General features: G+C 36.0%; 2 protein-coding genes across 2 annotated transcripts; both read right to left on the bottom strand.

Annotated features, from left to right (window-relative positions):
• Positions 1-668: 668 nt before the first annotated feature.
• LOC111779669 lies at positions 669-1,989 on the bottom strand. The gene is made up of 2 exons (XM_023659777.1): positions 1,131-1,989; positions 669-1,016 (listed from the first exon to the last, which is right to left on the bottom strand). The coding sequence occupies exons 1-2, from the start codon at positions 1,722-1,724 to the stop codon at positions 951-953; spliced, it is 660 nt and encodes a 219-aa protein (XP_023515545.1). The 5' UTR covers positions 1,725-1,989; the 3' UTR covers positions 669-950.
• A 1,433-nt stretch (positions 1,990-3,422) lies between these two features.
• Positions 3,423-12,484, bottom strand: LOC111779990 (zinc finger protein BRUTUS-like). Its single transcript, XM_023660218.1, has 14 exons — positions 11,868-12,484; positions 10,577-10,786; positions 9,932-10,126; positions 9,490-9,854; positions 8,969-9,197; positions 8,561-8,729; positions 7,173-8,420; positions 6,899-7,070; positions 6,551-6,772; positions 6,342-6,479; positions 4,933-5,167; positions 4,761-4,820; positions 4,161-4,232; positions 3,423-3,835 (listed from the first exon to the last, which is right to left on the bottom strand). Exons 1-14 carry the CDS (start codon positions 12,177-12,179, stop codon positions 3,689-3,691), a joined length of 3,774 nt encoding a protein of 1,257 aa, XP_023515986.1. The 5' UTR covers positions 12,180-12,484; the 3' UTR covers positions 3,423-3,688.
• Positions 12,485-17,688: the final 5,204 nt, after the last annotated feature.

Genomic DNA, 17,688 nt, shown 5'->3' with positions numbered 1-17,688 from the left:
AAAAAAAAATTGTAGAGATAAGATCGAAACTACTAATGCGCTTGAATGAGAGTAGAAGGTTTCCTTGTGGAGTAAACTCCTTGAAGAACTTTGTCCCAACAAAACTCACCTTATAGAAATCAAACAATCTACAAACAAAATGCGAAAATAGAACGCTGATGTAATTCACCTTTTGGACTAATGTCCTCACTGGCACACTGTCCGGTGTCTATTTCTAATACTATTTGTAATAGTCCAAGCCCATTGCTGGTAGATATTGTCAGCTTTAGCCCATTAAATATCAACGTTAGCCTCACAATTTTAAAACTCATCGATTAGGGAGAGGTTTCCACACCCTTATAAGGAATGCTTCGTTTTCCCTTCCAATCGACGTGGGATCTCACCAAAAAAGTTATAAGATTTCTTCCAAATTAGTTTTCATCCCCCAAAAAAAAAGGCTTCACGCTTTCATTTCAGACTTTTGAAGCTACCACCAAAGCAATTGACAAAGAATAGATAAAGGCGCTTATGCTGAAGAACAGAGCTCTGTCCTTATGTAAATATCAAAACTGTTGATATTGCAGAAGTAACTGATACCTAACTAAACCTTTGAATAGAGCTAAATTTAAGATTGCCCAACAAGAAATTTTCCCAGATGAACAAACTATCCACCTAGAGGAGAATGAGAGTTATGAACCCAAGAACCAATATGCCTGCCATTGCATTCCAGATGGTTAAGGATTATAGTATGAACAGAACAATCAAGAAACTTGGCACACAGAATTTACAGTTACTTCAAATTTTATTTTGCTAAGTATTCACACATCTTGCTTTTCTAGCCATTATTGTGATAGAAACAGAGCATATGTTACCACAAACAGCAAGGAGATGTCATCTCTCCTGCATATCCAATTCAGAAATGGCAGTCAGCAAGAATCATGATATCCGAAGTAGAAACCAAATGGAACCTTTCAAGTTTCAGCAACTTTATATGAATCTACAGTGATTTCAGTCAGTAACAGCCCAGGAAAAAGTGCCTGCAAAATGATGAGTAAAATCAATAACCATTCAGAAGAACAATGGAATGAAATCGATCCAGAAGAACAATGGAATGAAATCGATTGAAAACTGAAATTCCTCCCTATTCTTACATCCAATTGCTTTTGTACAGTTCTAGGCCTCTTCTTTGGCCTCCTCGGTAGCTTACCGACGAGCACCGCGAAGTCCTCTTCAAGCTCTTCTTTCGACAGCGATACAAATAACGTACTCCGATTCTTCTCCTTCTCCTTCTCCTTCTCCTTCTTCGTTACAGCTTTGATCGAAGATGAACCGAATTCTGGAGTCCTCTCATCTTGAGGAGCCTTACACGCTGCTCTACGAGTCCGCAAATTCCACGGCCGAGCCGCAGCGGATTCTCCCTCGCCGCCTTCATCAGCAATCGAAAACTTGAGTCTCTTCGATTCCTCCCTAATATCGAGCATGATCTTCTCGCGCATGATTTCAATGGAACTGCTCCGATCGTTGTTCCCTTCACTGTGTTTCATCGGAGAAGAGAATCTGGTGGAGTTCGCGCCTTTAGAATTAATAGGTCTCTCCCGAACTCGGTAGGATTCCGATTGGCGATGAGAAGCGGGGTTGGAGTTAGAAGAAAGCTTCATACACTTGAGGAATCTCTGGGAGCCCCATTTGAGATACGGCAAGGAGAAGTTGTGCAGCGGCTTTGATCGATCAGGCGCCATAGCCATGAGCTTGATCGCAAGAATTCGAAGCTAAAATTCGGCGAAGAACACAGAAGGCCTGCAATTCCAGAGCCTTGTCAGTGAAGTTAGGGGCCGAGAATCGGGATTGGGGAGGGGAAGAGGTTGAGCTAATGCGAGGTAGAAGAGTGGAAGGGGAGAAAGAAGAGGGAATGGGAAATGAGAGTCGCGGGGAAAAGGTGCTTAAAGAATGAAAGGGGGAGAGGAGGCGGGTCGGTTTAGGCTTTTTGGTGTGGCTGAGAGTAAAATGTTGGCCAAGTCACAAGCGGTATGGAACACTTTAAACCTTTAATACCTCAACTTTATTGAATTAAAACAACCAAATAAATAAATAAATAAATAAAAGTGAAAAATTAAATTTAACGGTCGAACTTTTAAACTAATCAAATTAAATATGAAACTTTCTTAACCATTACAATCTTCACTTGAATTTGAATAAAAATATATATATATATATATATGTGTGACATAAAATAATTGCATTAAATGGAAATTGTTTTTAAGATGAGTTCACTTGTTAACGTTATCATTAAATTAGATAAAAAGATCTTGTGATCTCGTGAGCATTTAATTTTAACGATAAGATTGAAAAATAACTTTTAAGACATTATTTAACTCTTTAGGTTATTTATGTGAAAGACGACAAACTGAAATAGAATAAAATGTTCGCTGTTTTCAAAATATTCCATTTTTATATTTATGACGTGAGTCAACAATATTTTAATTTTTGTTTCGACTCGAGTATACATATATTAATATCGAGAGAGAAAATTAGTCCTAAGTTATAAACATAATACCCACTGGCCTTCAAAAATGTTAAATTAGAAATTTTTAGTATATATAAAAAAAAGTTAAAATCCAATCTCGAATTTTTTTGTATGGTTTAATCAAAACTCTCATTGGTCCTTTTTATAAGAACTATTTATGAGAATTTTATCCGAACATACAAATAAAAATGAATTTGAATTCTAGAGATTAAACTTAACCCATATATATTCCTTGCATTTATTAATTAAACCAATTTTACCACACTTGCAATCAAATTAACTTTTTAAAAGCCTTTTTGCTTGCATTGTAAACTATTAATTAAACCAACTTCACTAATCCTCTTTAAATTAATTAAACATGGCAACACACAATTGAGAGAGTTTATTTTAAATAAATTAGGTGGCCAAGATTAGTAATACGCACATGATTTGTTTTCTCATTCCTCCTTCCACTTCCAGTCTCCCAAAATTTAACCATTTTAATGTAAAACTTAAAACCAAAAAGAAAATAATTTAAATTAAAAAAAAAAAAAAAAAAAGAAAAGAAAAAAACCATCAGGACCTACACAAAGATTTTGAACCATTTGAGGTGGGACGCTGGTGTGACCTTCGAAACAAGGATTTGGTACAACAAGCTACCCACGACCACACACAATCTATTTATGAAAAAAAGATACCTCGCCTTAGCAATGAGGTATGTATCTTGCCGAGGAGAAGAGCCAGTGGTCGTTATCTGTAAAATATTAGAATTACACGAAAAGGAATATACACAATAGATGTAGTAACAAACTGCGTTTTTCAGGAAATATCAATTTCAACACACAAAAAAGCAAAATTGGAAACCAAAATGAGAACAATAAACAGAGAATCATTTCCAAACCAGGAAAAAAGGTGAATGCAAGCAACGAGGGATATGAAATGGATCAGGAAAGGGTAAGTCGATGGTGTTCTATGAACATTGAATTTCAAAGTAAATTCAATTTTACAGTTCGCAGGATGAATCTTGAAAGCAAATAAAATGGGATCAGGAAGAGGAATCTATACAGACCGATATGAACAACGTGTGAATTAGATGTAATAAAAAAAACCAGTTTCCTGGTGGAGAGGGATTGATATAATAATATGTACAAAAGAAAGAAAGCAATAAAAAGCGTGTATATTACTTTTGTCACTGTAAAAGAAATCTCACTGATTGGAAGAGGGGCATTCAGCGGCATATGCGGCATCGTTCTTGATTACCCGGGTGTTGTATGATCCGCAGAACTCGCATTTATGATATAGCCAATGGAACCGCGATGTGCCTTTCCGTTCACAGTCATTGCACAGTATGTCCTGGATTCCACACCCTCATTAGACTACTTGCACCTTATTAAGTTAAACCACAAATAATATCGATATGGAAGAAATAACTAAGCTATAAGCCTCTTTTTTTAACATCAATTCAAATTCCTAACTTCGCAAGTCAAATATTTGCTTCGAATTAGATTATTGAAGCCAAGTTAAAGGGTTAAAAATAAACTCCGTTTTTGTGTTGGGGAGGAAGGAAGAATTCGAGATTTTATTTTTTGTGTAATGATGAAGTTACACAATCAAGAACAATAACGCCCTCAAACCAATTCCTAAACCACCAACAGAGAAGAAATGACAGAGAATGTACCTGGCAACGTTCCCTGTACTCCTCTGGCAGCTCCTCAGCAGCCAACAAGGCATCAAGCATGCCAAAATAAACCTAAGCACATGTTACAAACAATATGAAAATCTGGTTCAAATTTGCTTTGCATAGCCTTCTATGTGTAAATGACAACATTAAAGGACGACGATGTTAGAAGTCACAATCTCCGGCATCTTCGCAAGATATAGAAACTTGACATGTAAAGAACAAACTGGTCAAACTCCCCAAGGCTAATAAAATGTAAAGAAAGAAATTCTGACTAGAGGAAAGCTCATTACAACAAAAATGAAAAATGTCCGCTTGTAGAAATACATATTCTCCTAGCCAACTTTTCTTTTTTTTCAACCACAAATGAGGATGGGAGATTTGAACATCTGACCTATCGGTCGACAAGATATTCCTCAACTAAATTCACTCAAATCGTTGCTGATAGCTCATAAGATTTAAGACTCATTGACAGTACAGATTGCAATTCTAACCTTGTGGTGATTGATTTATGGGAATCAAACAGGATGAAAAAAAAATACATTAAGCCCAAAAAAAATGACAGAATAAAACACAAAAAAGAAATGAAAATTCCCTTACCGCCATATCTCCCAAGGACTTGCTGCAAATAGGACAGGTATAATGGCTGCAAGTGTAGGCCTACAAACACCATAATGCATGTAACATCAATATCCTAAACTCATTTTACAGAACACACCAACCAACCAGAGTTCATTTAAATTATCCAGAATCCGTAAGATATCATCCAAACCTGAAAGCAAGCTGAATGCATGTAATGACCACAGGGTAGCGGTCTGACTGTTGCACTGGATGTAAATAAGAAATCACAACAGATGGGACAATTCGTTTCTAAACTTTTCTCCAGGCACTTGTGACTCTCCAGCTTTATCCCAAGGCAACAATTGCAAATCATGCAATGGAAAAAATCAATTCCAAGACCCTTCCCAACACGGCATAAGTTGCAAAATGGGCAATGATACACAGTCCTAGAGAACAATTGTGACAATGAGAATACAAAAAAGATTTAGCTAGATTTCTGTTATTCTAAAAACATTTATTTATCATGACAGTCTTCGATGAAATAGTCAACAAACCAGATGAGTTAAAACATTTCAATTGGTACAATCCCATGAAAGAGGATAGCCACAAAAGACATCATTTAAGGTACTCCACAAGGTCACAGGAACAATTTCTCCCATCAGTTAACCAAAAAAATTTGAACATTAGCTTTCTGAAGATTCGAGGTTAGACAGGAGCTCTAGCTATTTTTGTGGTTGCTGATATTTTAAGCTTTGTTGGGTGTAGTCATTTTGGTATTAGATTTGAGCTTTCCTATGCAGTCTAGTTTTGTGGCTAGATTTGAGTGTCTTCTTGGGTTCAGTTACATTTTGAGTATTTTGTTACCAAAATTTTGAATCATTTCCAGTTGATAGCCATTTTGATTTGGCCAAGACTCTTCAAGTTGAAAACTGACTCACTCAACTACCTCCTGAAGAAATTAGTCTTTCCTTGATATTTATTCACAAATCTCAGTAACTGGGAATTTTATCCATAGATATTTCAGTCAACTAAGAGTTGCCTGTTGCCAGCCATATATGAAGGCAATCAAGAGNCCATGCAACGTTAACGGAAAAAAGAAAACCAAACCTATTGACAAATTGCTAATCTGAAAGAATAACACCTAAATCATCCTGATAAAAGGCACCACCGTCCACAGGGAGACATTAAACCTAACATTTTTCCGAAGGATGTCCCTACAAGCTACAACTTTCAGCCCTGCTATGAAATATCGTAAGATAGTTTTTAATGCTAAAGTCTATTTATCTCTAATCTGGTCCAACTTCTTCTAGCAATTAAAGTCAACATATGAATATGTGTTGCAATCACCATTTATCAACCCCTTACTGTTTACAGCATGCAAGTCAAGATATAAATAGGAAAAAAATGATATACAATATTGAGAGAATGGAAAATTTCATGAAATATTAACAACCAAAGGAATCATTTGTATCTGATGTTATGTACAAAATTGTTAATAAACATAATTAGCACATTAATCGTTAGATATCTCGCTTGAGAATATCATTTCTTCTGAGGGCTTATCAAGCCACAGATATAATATCATATTTCTTAAAAATTATGAAGTATCAGAATTTGTACCTTTCATCATCAAAAAATTTACAAATATTGCAATAGTATTTCGCCATTGATAATCCATTGCAAGAAGGTGTAGTGCATACTGGCCCAACTGATTGAATTGTTAGACAGTTCATACACATCATCTCTGATGTTGCTTTCCTAAAATCATGGGACAAAATATCAGAGGGGCAAAACACCACTTGAATTTGATGTAAATCCTGAAATAATACCTGTCCATTGAGTGATCGCTGACATTATCATGACAAAATCGACAAGTAAATAACTTTCCGCAGCAAGCAGCAAGAAGCTTGCAGTTTCTAGTGTAATGTTCACACCCAAATATTTTTTTCTCGACACAGCGAAAAGATGGTGTTCGTCCTGCTGCATCTTCACCATTGGAATTGTCTTCTATGTTTGCTTGAGGCAATTTCTGCTGTGCAGCAATCCAGCGACTAATTGAAGACAATAGCATGCAATTAATTTTAAATTCAACAGCATAGCAACACATTGAAGTAACACGTGCTATGCAATTTGGAGGTAGATCAAAGCTTATGATAAAATATTATATCAAACCATACCTGGTCATAAGATTCTGCACAAGATATGCTTTTCTCCTTGGATCAAGAGTCGAGTCCTGATAAACCTTTCTGATTTCTGATTCAAGTTCATTTTGGTTCATGCGAAAAATATCTTTCCAGCCAGGCTTGAACATTTGATCATTCTGATCCAAGCTCTCAATGAGCCCAGAATCTGGAAGGAGAGAAAGAGAGATACGTGAATACAATTTTTTTTCATTACTGAACAATTGAGGAACATCCAACATGAGTGTGAGATCAATAAATATGGAAAAACCTTTCTCGGCAACACAAGCTTCCGATGTTTCACCATTTAAAGTAGACGAAGCAGTCCCTCTCCAACAATCGTTGAGCCATTCGTTGAACATGGTGTTTCTCGTGGCCTGCTTCCACGTATCCATCATGGTATTCTGTTCGTCTTGAGTAAGTGCAGATGTTACCCATGGCAACATTGACTGGAGAACTTCAGCACCTGTTGTCCCAATAATACGACCAACTATTTTGTCTTGCTCCTCGACGGAAAAGTGTTTCCCAAACAGCGGCCAAAGTTCAAGTTCTTCCCTAAAAATATGCTGATCCAGGGTAACTCTTATAGATTTGCACATTCCTTGAAGCTTTGTAGCAAGCTCGTTGTACATTCTATTACAATCCTTCCCCGCCATATTAACAGAACCTACGTCACTTCTAGAATAACTCTCATCTAACTGAACCTCATGCAGACTTTCATGAAGGAGTGAAATCTCAGAGAGAACACATGAAATATCCTCAAATAGTTTTTCCTCCTGCTTATGGTCGAGCGTATATGAGTGACTTACATTGTGCAATGTCTCTTTGGATTCCAGAGCAGGAAATACAATATCATCTTCAGCATTACTATGAGCGCGATATAACCCCCATAGAAGGCGAAATCTTCCAATAAATTGCCGGAGAAATGTTCCATCACAATCACCAAGTTTTCCAGATTCAACATCTAAATATTCTAAGTCTTTGCGTATCGCTTTGTGAAATTTAAAAATAGTATCAATGGGACGTCCTGCAGACCCAACATCAGAAGTGGCATTATCCGTTTCCCATGAAAAAAGGCTGGAATTGAGAGAAGGTGCACAAGAGCTGGGAGATAAGGATCGCATAGACTTGGATGAGAAAATAGAACTTAACCCCAGATTCTTGCTGTTTACTCCTAAAGCTGGAACACGGCAGGACTGATCACCACAACATTGTTGCTGGGCATTAACGGTCTCTGAAGCAATACGGCCATCACAAAGTCTGCATGACATAGGAACATTCCGTATGGCTGGCCTCTTAACATGAACATTAGTTTCTTCTGGATCGGATTTTGGACCTTCCCTTGCAATCAATGCAGGGGCACATGAACAAGACGATTGAACAGTGTCTTCTTCAATATCAGGTAACCTTTGAACTGCACAACAGCCAGCTGCTCTTGAAGATATGCACAAACCATCATTGCGGGCCTTGCAAGCCCAACCAGAAAAGAGAGTCACCAAAGCAGTATCTTTAGCTGGAGCTGATTAAGAGAACTATAAGCTATCAGAACGACTAAAAATATTAATATCATCAACAAAAAGAATATAATAGACAGCTGCAGTAAAAGTTTCATAGGTTTGTCTCTTGAAAAGAACAGACAAATTAGAAAAATCAACAAACCTGCCAACTGCATGTTCTTGAGAAAATCTCTAGCCTCATCTTCTTTTAATGATCCTACCAGCCATGGCAAGACTCGTTCAATCAGTTTCAGAGGCATCATACACAAACTTTGATACAACAATTCCCGTTGTCTCTTGCAACTAAAGTGCTTTCTAGCAAGTGGAAGAACCTAAAGGCCAAGGGAATCAATATAGCTTCAACCCATCTTTCAGAAAATATAAGATACATTCATTTTCAAGTTATCACATTTATCTTCCATAAAGGTACTCTTCTAAGCTTTCATGAAAATAGATGTTTGTATACCGTAATAAAAGTATAAGGAACTTGCTGCACGTTTTAAGATGTCATATCAACCAGGAAGTGAGGAAGAAAATTGCAATAAGATGTCATATCAACCAGGAAGGTCACCTGAACTTCTTCATTATGGAAGTGCCTCTTAATGGTATCTATTATTTGATCAGCATGAGAACACAACTTCACGTAAAATTCATCTCTTGAAGTAGAACTAGCCCCTGCCCTTTGAATATTTTCAATCAGGCAACTAAACTCATTGAATTGACTTTCTTCTTCAGCATGTTCCTGGAAAAAAGAAAACTCTCCATCTACTGCAGGAAAGATTACCTTGTCCTCAGCAATACTGTGATGAGAAAAGAGGGGTGAGTAATACAAGTTTTGTTGAATAATTTTTAGAAAATAGCTAAATGAAAATGAAAATGAACTTGTGCAATAAATCTGCAGGCAATAACAATTAAAAATGAAAATGTGTTCCATATGAAATTTTTAAGTATAAGTTCGACCTTAATTATAGACTTTTTTTTTCAAAACTACAGCCAAATTATGGAACCATTTCATTTTTATGAAATTAGTGCTATAATTTTTCTCTGACGTACTCCAACTATCTGTGCAATAAAAGAATAAGAGTAATATACCTATGATAAATGCAAACTTCAGCAATGAATTGCAACCTCTCGTTGAAAGTTGATAGATTACTAAACTTCCCAGAAAGTTGTATCTTCCTAGCCTCCTCAGCTATGTCATTCAACTCCCTTTCGATGGCATTATGCCAAAACAGTATTTCATTAATTGGATGAGTTACCACATAATCTGATGTATCAGAACTGGACTCCAAATATTTCCTTTTCCCATGGCTGGTCAATGCACAAGCACAATTTACATTTCCTTGATGATTTGATGTATGAGTAGTAGGATCTGAATGATGTAGAACTGGAGAATCATCAAAGCAACTTGTTGATACGGTGTCACAACTTCTCTCTTCCATCCAAGTAAATATGACCTTACATAAAGAGTATCAGTAATTGGCTATAAATCAAATTAGCATATCAGAAGAAAGAACCCAAGTAAAACCTATACCTGTTGAAGAAGCTTTTCCTCGGGGACTACATTAGTTAAACATTTCTGTAGATCCTGAAATTCATCAGGTGAAACAGATGAAGAAAGCCAAGGGAGGAATTGAGCCATCATGTACACAGGAATACTGCAGAAGAACTGCCAAACGAGAGATGCCTGCTCTTCCAATGTGAACTTTTCTATAAGCAAGGGAAATACCTGAAAAATGAATATAGTAATGAGAATATGTCAGAAAAAATGTATATATGTATCACTAGACATGCAGCCAAAAATATAAACCCAAAAACCTGCCATTTTTAATATATCACCTCATAGAACACTGTAGTTTCTTGTCCCATTTAAGTAATTTTGCATGGACACTTAAATATCTCTCACCCAGTCCCATTTAATCATATCAGATAAACTATAAGTTAAATTCAGGATTTTTAATACACAGATTTAGTAAGAACGTGGATTGGTAAGATATTACAAGTAGTATAAACTAAGAGCATCTACTGTTTCTTGAGGGTTGAGTGTGCAAAACTCGTGTATTTCTTCAACAGAATTAAGATCTCAACTACTATTAAACACAGCAATTGTAAGATGGAACTAATTAGTGATCAGAGATTTGCATAAGATATTAGGGAGACATGGGCAACCGTAGAGTACCTGCTCTTCTTCCTTAGCCATGTGCTGGCTCACAGATGTCTTTAGGGCACCAGTGCAGGACGCTAACTCCCTTGGGAAGCTTTCATCATTTCGTGTATTCGAATTAAGAAGCTCAAAAAGTTGATCAAACAGATTGCTTTCACCCTTGTGTTCAAGGGAATATGTCTGTGCCACATTCTTCACACGAATATCAAGTGCAGGAAAAATTACCTGCAAGTCCAAATTTAAGTTTTCAGAAGTAAGAATTATAGCAGCAAGTCGGTAGAAAGCGACAGAAGAAAACGACGATTACGCAGTGTTGCAAAATAATAGAATATAGTGGGGGAAAGCTCAGTGTTGCAATATAATATCCCATGATTCGTTGCAACCTTCTTACGGCAGCTTCTTCTAAGTCACTCTTTTTTTACGCAGGAAGCAGCAAAAGCCACTAGAATTGATATTTCGTCAAAAAAAAAAAAAAAAACAACTGGCTCATATCCTGATAGGTTCTTACAAATTTAATTTAATGTACCACCTCATTATTGTTGAATCCTTAGTATTCATACCATCCCCTCCGAACTACATTCAGTTTTGAAATATTTTCTTACAGACAACAGCAGAGCTCCTGCTTTGATTGAAGTACACCACCGCTATACGAGATTCATTTTTTAATTTCAGTATTTTGAGTTCTTGAAAATGAGTATTAATGCAAAATGAAGATAAATTTCCACTCAAAACTTCATGAAAAAGTAGAAGGCATTAAAGAACTCAGAATGTTAAGCAAGAACAACCAAAATATAAACTCTTACGCTCAATTATTTCTTCAATTCTACTTTCCTCCAAAAGAATATTTGCCTTATTGACAGACTTATGCTGTACAAGACAAAGAGACGTTACTTAAGCTGGCGATTGGGCACAATGGACATTAGAATCCAGTAATTATCCGAACGAAGATTGACACATGAGGTCAAATCGTCTTTAATAGAGTCCGGATTAAAGGAACACAGGAAATGAGGTCTACTGAACAGTATTAACATGTTCAAAAAATAATCACGCATAAGCAACGGTTTAAGTACCATTGAACAATACAGAAAAGTAGATTATAATTCTGATTCTGAGAATTTTCCAATTCCTAACCAAAAATCTAGTACCACATGTCCTTCCCGACTCTTACGACTTAATCAGCAACCGAAGTTAAACATTCGAAGGAAGTTAATCGATAATGCTAGGTTCCAAAGAAAAGCAAACGAGGCGAAAATCAGCCACACATGTACAAGTGCAAATCTGCACGGAAATGGATCAGAAATTTTACCTCGTCTTCAGCATTGGAGTGGTGCTTGTAAATCGATCTAAGAAAATGATATCGTTCAAATAGCGGCCGAATATCTGCTCTCTGGCCGATGGCAAATGCCATGGCCAGCCGGTGTAGCGTATCGAGCTCTTTGCGAATAGCTTTGTGGAAGAAAAGGAAAATAAGAATCGGAGACTGTGGCTCGGAGCTCCTCAAACAATCATTCGGCGACGACGGAGCCGACGCGGAATCCATTTTATTAACAGAATTAGCCAAAAAAGCCACCCCTCCGCCACCGTCCCTGTGATGTAGCCCTGTCAACGGCGTCGCCATCTCACTCTAAAACCACCTCTCGCAAGAACTCTCTCCGAAATTCCTTCCTATCTAACACCTCCTTTCTCCAAATTCTCTCTCGTCCTCTCCAGTTCTTCCTCGCTCCAACTATGCTTCCAGCTCCCCACTCTCGGCTGCTACAGCTCTTGGTTCCATCTCCTCCTCTCTCTGTCTCAATTACTTTCGCCTTTTCACGTAACTTTCTCTCTCTAAATCTTTGTATTATCTGCTTCGTATTATTCAACGGAGAAGAAAGGGTAGGCCTGGCTACGAACTTACGGTGATGTCGATAAAAATAAAACAACTATGGCCAAAGCCTCATGAGTAGACGAGGGAGAGCCTTTTATACCCGCCTCGATGATACGTGGACCGAAATATTGCCATCGTGGACGCTGACGTCACCTCTTTCTGTTCGCAACCTGACACGTGGACCGCTTGTGTGAAGGATGATTGCCTGACTCATACTTCGCCACTACACAACCTTTGCCTCCTCTCTCTAAGATTGCCACAATCTTTTTTCTAATTTAAAAAATTAAAAATAAAAAAAAATGGTAATAAAATAAACTTAATCAATTATAATTCTTTTTCTTTTTCTTTCATTCAAAAAGAAAAAAAAATTGAAATATTTTTTTTAGCTTTCCATTTGCTCTAAATTATGATTATAAATATATAAAACTCGTTAATCTAAATATTAATAGACGTATATTTGTATTTAAAAAATTATAAAATCTCGTTCATTCAAAATATCGTTAAACTATTATATTTTTCACGAATTAAAATTTAAGACGATTTGAATAAATTTTAAAAATATACGAATGAAATAAGGCATCATCCATGCATTTTTTTTTTAAATATATAAATTAAATAAGGCTTCATCCATGCATTTTCACCCCTCATTTCATTCCACCACGTTCTATGTGTCAAATTATATATGTTTTTTGTATTTTTGTAATTTTAAAACACATTTTTATATAATTTAAATTATAAAAATAATAAAATTTAAAAAATAAAAATAAAAATTATTTTTAAAAATTATGAAGGTAAGAAAGCACGAGTTGAGTTGATCATGTTGAGCATTGCAATCATATTGATCACTGAAATTATATGGGTTACCATAAAATCATAGATTTGGTAACAAACCAGTAAATCATAAATTTGGTGACAAATTAGTCATAAATTCTCCTTGATTCAGGGTAACAAACAAATAACACAGTAGATTATCTTACTATTGGCACATGATATCCCACTTCTCCCACGAGCTCGTCCAAGTTTACTCCGCAACCAAACATCCTGTATTCCAAATTTCTCATGCTCTCTTCATTGATGGCTTCAATTCATCGTCACTTTTTTTTAATATAATAATTTAATTATTTTACTTCATAAAATTCTAAAATATCTATTATAGTTTATACATTTAAAAACTATAATAATTAATAACTAAGGTATTAATATTCAAAATAACTTAAATAAATAAATAAATAAATATTTCCAGAAATGCCCCCAACTGAATTCCTTGTGGGCCAGGGGGGCTACCCTTTTTTAAGGATAGATTTGGTACTGAATATTCCTAAACTGGAATTTACCATTGATTAATCAAAATACAAGATCGTCGGTAGCGCAATCAAAACGGAAATTTGTCGCTTTCCAATTAATTTAAAATCATTTGCTAAGGTTCTGTTTGGACTCGAGGATAACATATTCTATATTAGAATATCCTCACTCAGTATTTTATGTAGAAATGCCAAAACTACCCCCCATCAAACTACAATTCACACACTAATCTAAATACAATAAAATTGGATTGAATTATTAACATTTTTTAATATTATAAATTTATTTCTAACAAATTCAAATTATAGACTATTTAATATTTATTTATTTATTTTAATTTATTATTATTATTATTATTATTTGTAGTTAAAAAACCAATTAAAGAGACCTATTTGGTTATTTTAGTTACATATTAAAATGAGTTTATGTGTGGAGCATGACTGTGTAATGACTTAGATCCACCGCTAGCAGATATTGTCATTTTTGGGCTTTTCGTTTTAGGCTTCCCCTCAAAACTTTAAAATGGTGGTTTGTTCTCCTCCCCAACCAACGTGGGACATCACAATCCACCCCCCTTCGAGGCCCAGCGTCCTCGCTGGCACTCTTTCCTTCATGTGGGACCGCCCCCAAATCCACTCCCTTTGGGGCCCAGTGTCCTTACTGGCACACTGCCTCGTGTCTACCCCATTTTCGAGGAAGAGAGAGAAGGCTGACACATAGTTCGGTGTCTGACTCTAATACCATTTGTAACGACCCATATCCACCGCTAGCAGATATTGTCCTCTTTGAGTTTTCCACACGTGATTTGTTCTCCTCCCCAATCAACTTAGACATCACATTATCTCACATATGGGCTCAAAGAAATAAATAATTGGATTAGGTAGTCAATAAAAAAAATTGCTTCCCCGACAACATAAAAATAAAAAACTATATATATTTTTACTATAATTAAGGTTGTCTTTTAGTACACTTAATTGGGTTTATTTTTACTATTATTATTATTGTTTAAGATTTTTTTTTTTTTAATTTTCTAATAATAATAATAAAACAAAAAACGTTCTTATTTACTTTGCCTTACATTAAAATCTTTATAGTGTCTCATTATTATAAAGTAAATTTCAGATTTTAAAAAAAAAAAAAAAAAAAAAAGAAGAAGATTATCCACGTCGTTTTCTTCAGTGAGATAACGGCCCAAACAGCCAACGAAGCGGCCCAATTAGGGCCCATGAAAGCTCCTCGACTAAATTAGCCCATAAAATACAGATTCCTTCTCAAATTTTCTTATTTATTTATTTAAATTAAATTGAATAATGGAATATATATATATATAATTTGGAAAAGTTAATTATTCGAAATTGATTTCAACTTCCAACGTTTATTTATGATGAGTCATCGCTTCAGTTGCCTATTAAGATCCTCTGCCTTGCTGTGTCTACACGCTTGCCATTTACACATAATTCTATTACCACTTTTTTTTAAACTAACGTTTTCATTAAGAGCTTCAAAGTCAATTTCCACCATATTTTTAAATTTCATTTAATCCATATCTTTAACTATTAAATTTTTGTTTCATTCAAAAACTACCATATATTAATCAATTAATCAACTAGGTACGTCTAACAATAATATTTCATTATAAAATATATAATTATTATATTCAATATTACACCACAATTTTTAATAATTTTTCTATATATTTCAATTTTAATATTTGTAACCGCCCATATCCACATCTAGTTTAAGCCTGGGAAATGTTTTTACACTCTTATAATCTAGGGAAACTGGTTTTCACACCCTTAAAAATGGTGATTTGTTCTCCTCCCCAACCAATGTTGGACATCACAATCCACCCCCATTCGGGGCCCAACGTCCTCATTGGTACTCTTTACTTCCTCCAATAGATGTGGGACTGCCCCCAAATCCACCCCCTTTGGGGCCAGCGTCCTCACTGGCACTCCGCCTTGTGTCTACCCCCTTTGGGGAAGAGCGAGAAGGTAATGGTCTAAATCCACCTCTAGCAGATATTGTTCTTTTGGGGCTTACCCTCAAGGCTTTAAAACACATCTGTTAGGGGAAGGTTTCTCACACCCTTGTAAATAGTGGTTTGTTCTCCTCCGAACCAACGTATAAAATCACAATATTACACCATAATTTTCAACCATTCATCGTAATTATAATAATAAATAAGTATAAATAACTATGGCGGGTGTAGAGACTCGGGAACGAGGATGGAGAACATTATTATTATTATTATTATTATTAAAAATTAAAAAAATTAAAAAAGAAAAAAAGAAAAAAAAGGAATATTAGGGAGGTAACCGTTTTGTGCCCTTCACTGCCTCTCTGACTTCCGAATTCTCTGTATTTCTCTCACACAGGAGAGAGAGAGAGAGAGAGAGAGAGAGAGAGAGAGAGAGAGAGTTGAAGACGCCATTGAAGACCAAAATCAAGCTTCCATTTCTGAATCTCTGTTCATTCAATGATGACGACATCCAATCCCAAACTATTCAAACTCCAAACGCAATTCAAATCCCTGGTTTCTCACCTCCTCCTCTTCGCCGCCGGTCTCGCCGCCGGCTTCACTCTCACTCTCTTCACCTTCCCCTTCCCTTTCCAATCCTCTCCTCTCTCTCTCCCCTTCTCCTTCAGCCAACTCCAACTCCCCTCTCCCTCACCTCCTCCTCCGCCGCCGTCGCGCGTCGGGTTAAAGAAGTTCTTAAACCCACCCCCGGCACTCCACGACATGACGGAGGAGGAGCTTCTATGGAGAGCCTCAATGGTTCCCCGCCGGATCCCAAAATCACCGCTGCCGAAATCACAGCCGAAGATTGCCTTCTTGTTTCTAACAAAAGACGGCGTCAGTTTAGCTCCGCTTTGGGAACGGTTCTTCAAAGGCCACCGCCGCCTTTACTCCGTTTACGTCCACCGCAGTTCTTCCACCAACGCCACCGTGGCTTCCAACTCTGTTTTCTACGGCCGCTCAATCCCCAGTAAGGTACTAACAATAATCACTACTTTTCTTAATTAAGTATTTCATTAATTATTCTCGTTTCTACTCTCATTCTAATTAAGATTCTTAATCAACAAATTAATATATATATTTTCTATTTTTTAAAACTTATTTAATTCATGTCTTTAAATTATTTATTTTTAACCTAACAAAATGTCAATTTATAATATAATTTTTATATAGAAATAAAATTGCTTGTTTTGGTTTGGTTTATTTATTAAAATGAATAATTTTGAGGGCAATGGTATTTATAATATCAACGAATAATAGGTTTATTTTTGGGTATGAAATATTCTAAAATTAATCGTCTGTTCAAATTAATTATTTTATTATTATTATTATTTATTTTTCGTTACATGAATTTACAGGCTGGATATATTGAAAATGAATAATTAAAAAGAAAAAAATGTGATGAATTCCTTTCTGTTGGCGGTTATGGTTCCATCCTTTTTTGCATTCTTTTCTTTATGCCTTCTTCCTCTCTCACGTGAAAAATTATATCTCACCAAAGCCAAGAATCATACCTTTTTTTTCCCCCTTTTCCTTGCTTGTTATGGGAAAAGAAGAAACAAAAAGAACAAAAAAAAGGCTTAATATTGGGTACGGGTCGGTTTCAGAAACCCGAAAACCTATCAACTCAACTTTCACGAATGTTCAAAAAACCTGATAACCCGAACACCTATCAACTCAATCTCTAGGGATGCTCGGAAAACCCAATAACCCAAAAACCTATCAACTCAATCTTCAGGCATGTTCAAAAAACCCGGTAACTCGAACACCTATCATCTCAACCTTCAGGCATGTTAAAAAAATTCGATAACTCGAACACCTATCAACTCAACCTTCAGGCATGTTTGGAAAACTCGATAACCTGAAAACCTATCAACTCAATCTTCAGACATGTTTAGAAAACCCGATAACCTGAAGACCTATCAACTTAACCTCCAG

This window comes from Cucurbita pepo, chromosome LG18 (genome assembly GCF_002806865.2).
Source record: "Cucurbita pepo subsp. pepo cultivar mu-cu-16 chromosome LG18, ASM280686v2, whole genome shotgun sequence".
Lineage (NCBI taxonomy): Eukaryota > Viridiplantae > Streptophyta > Magnoliopsida > Cucurbitales > Cucurbitaceae > Cucurbita > Cucurbita pepo.
The sequence above is the reverse complement of the archived record's forward strand: the minus strand, read 5'-3'. Positions and strand labels throughout refer to the sequence as shown.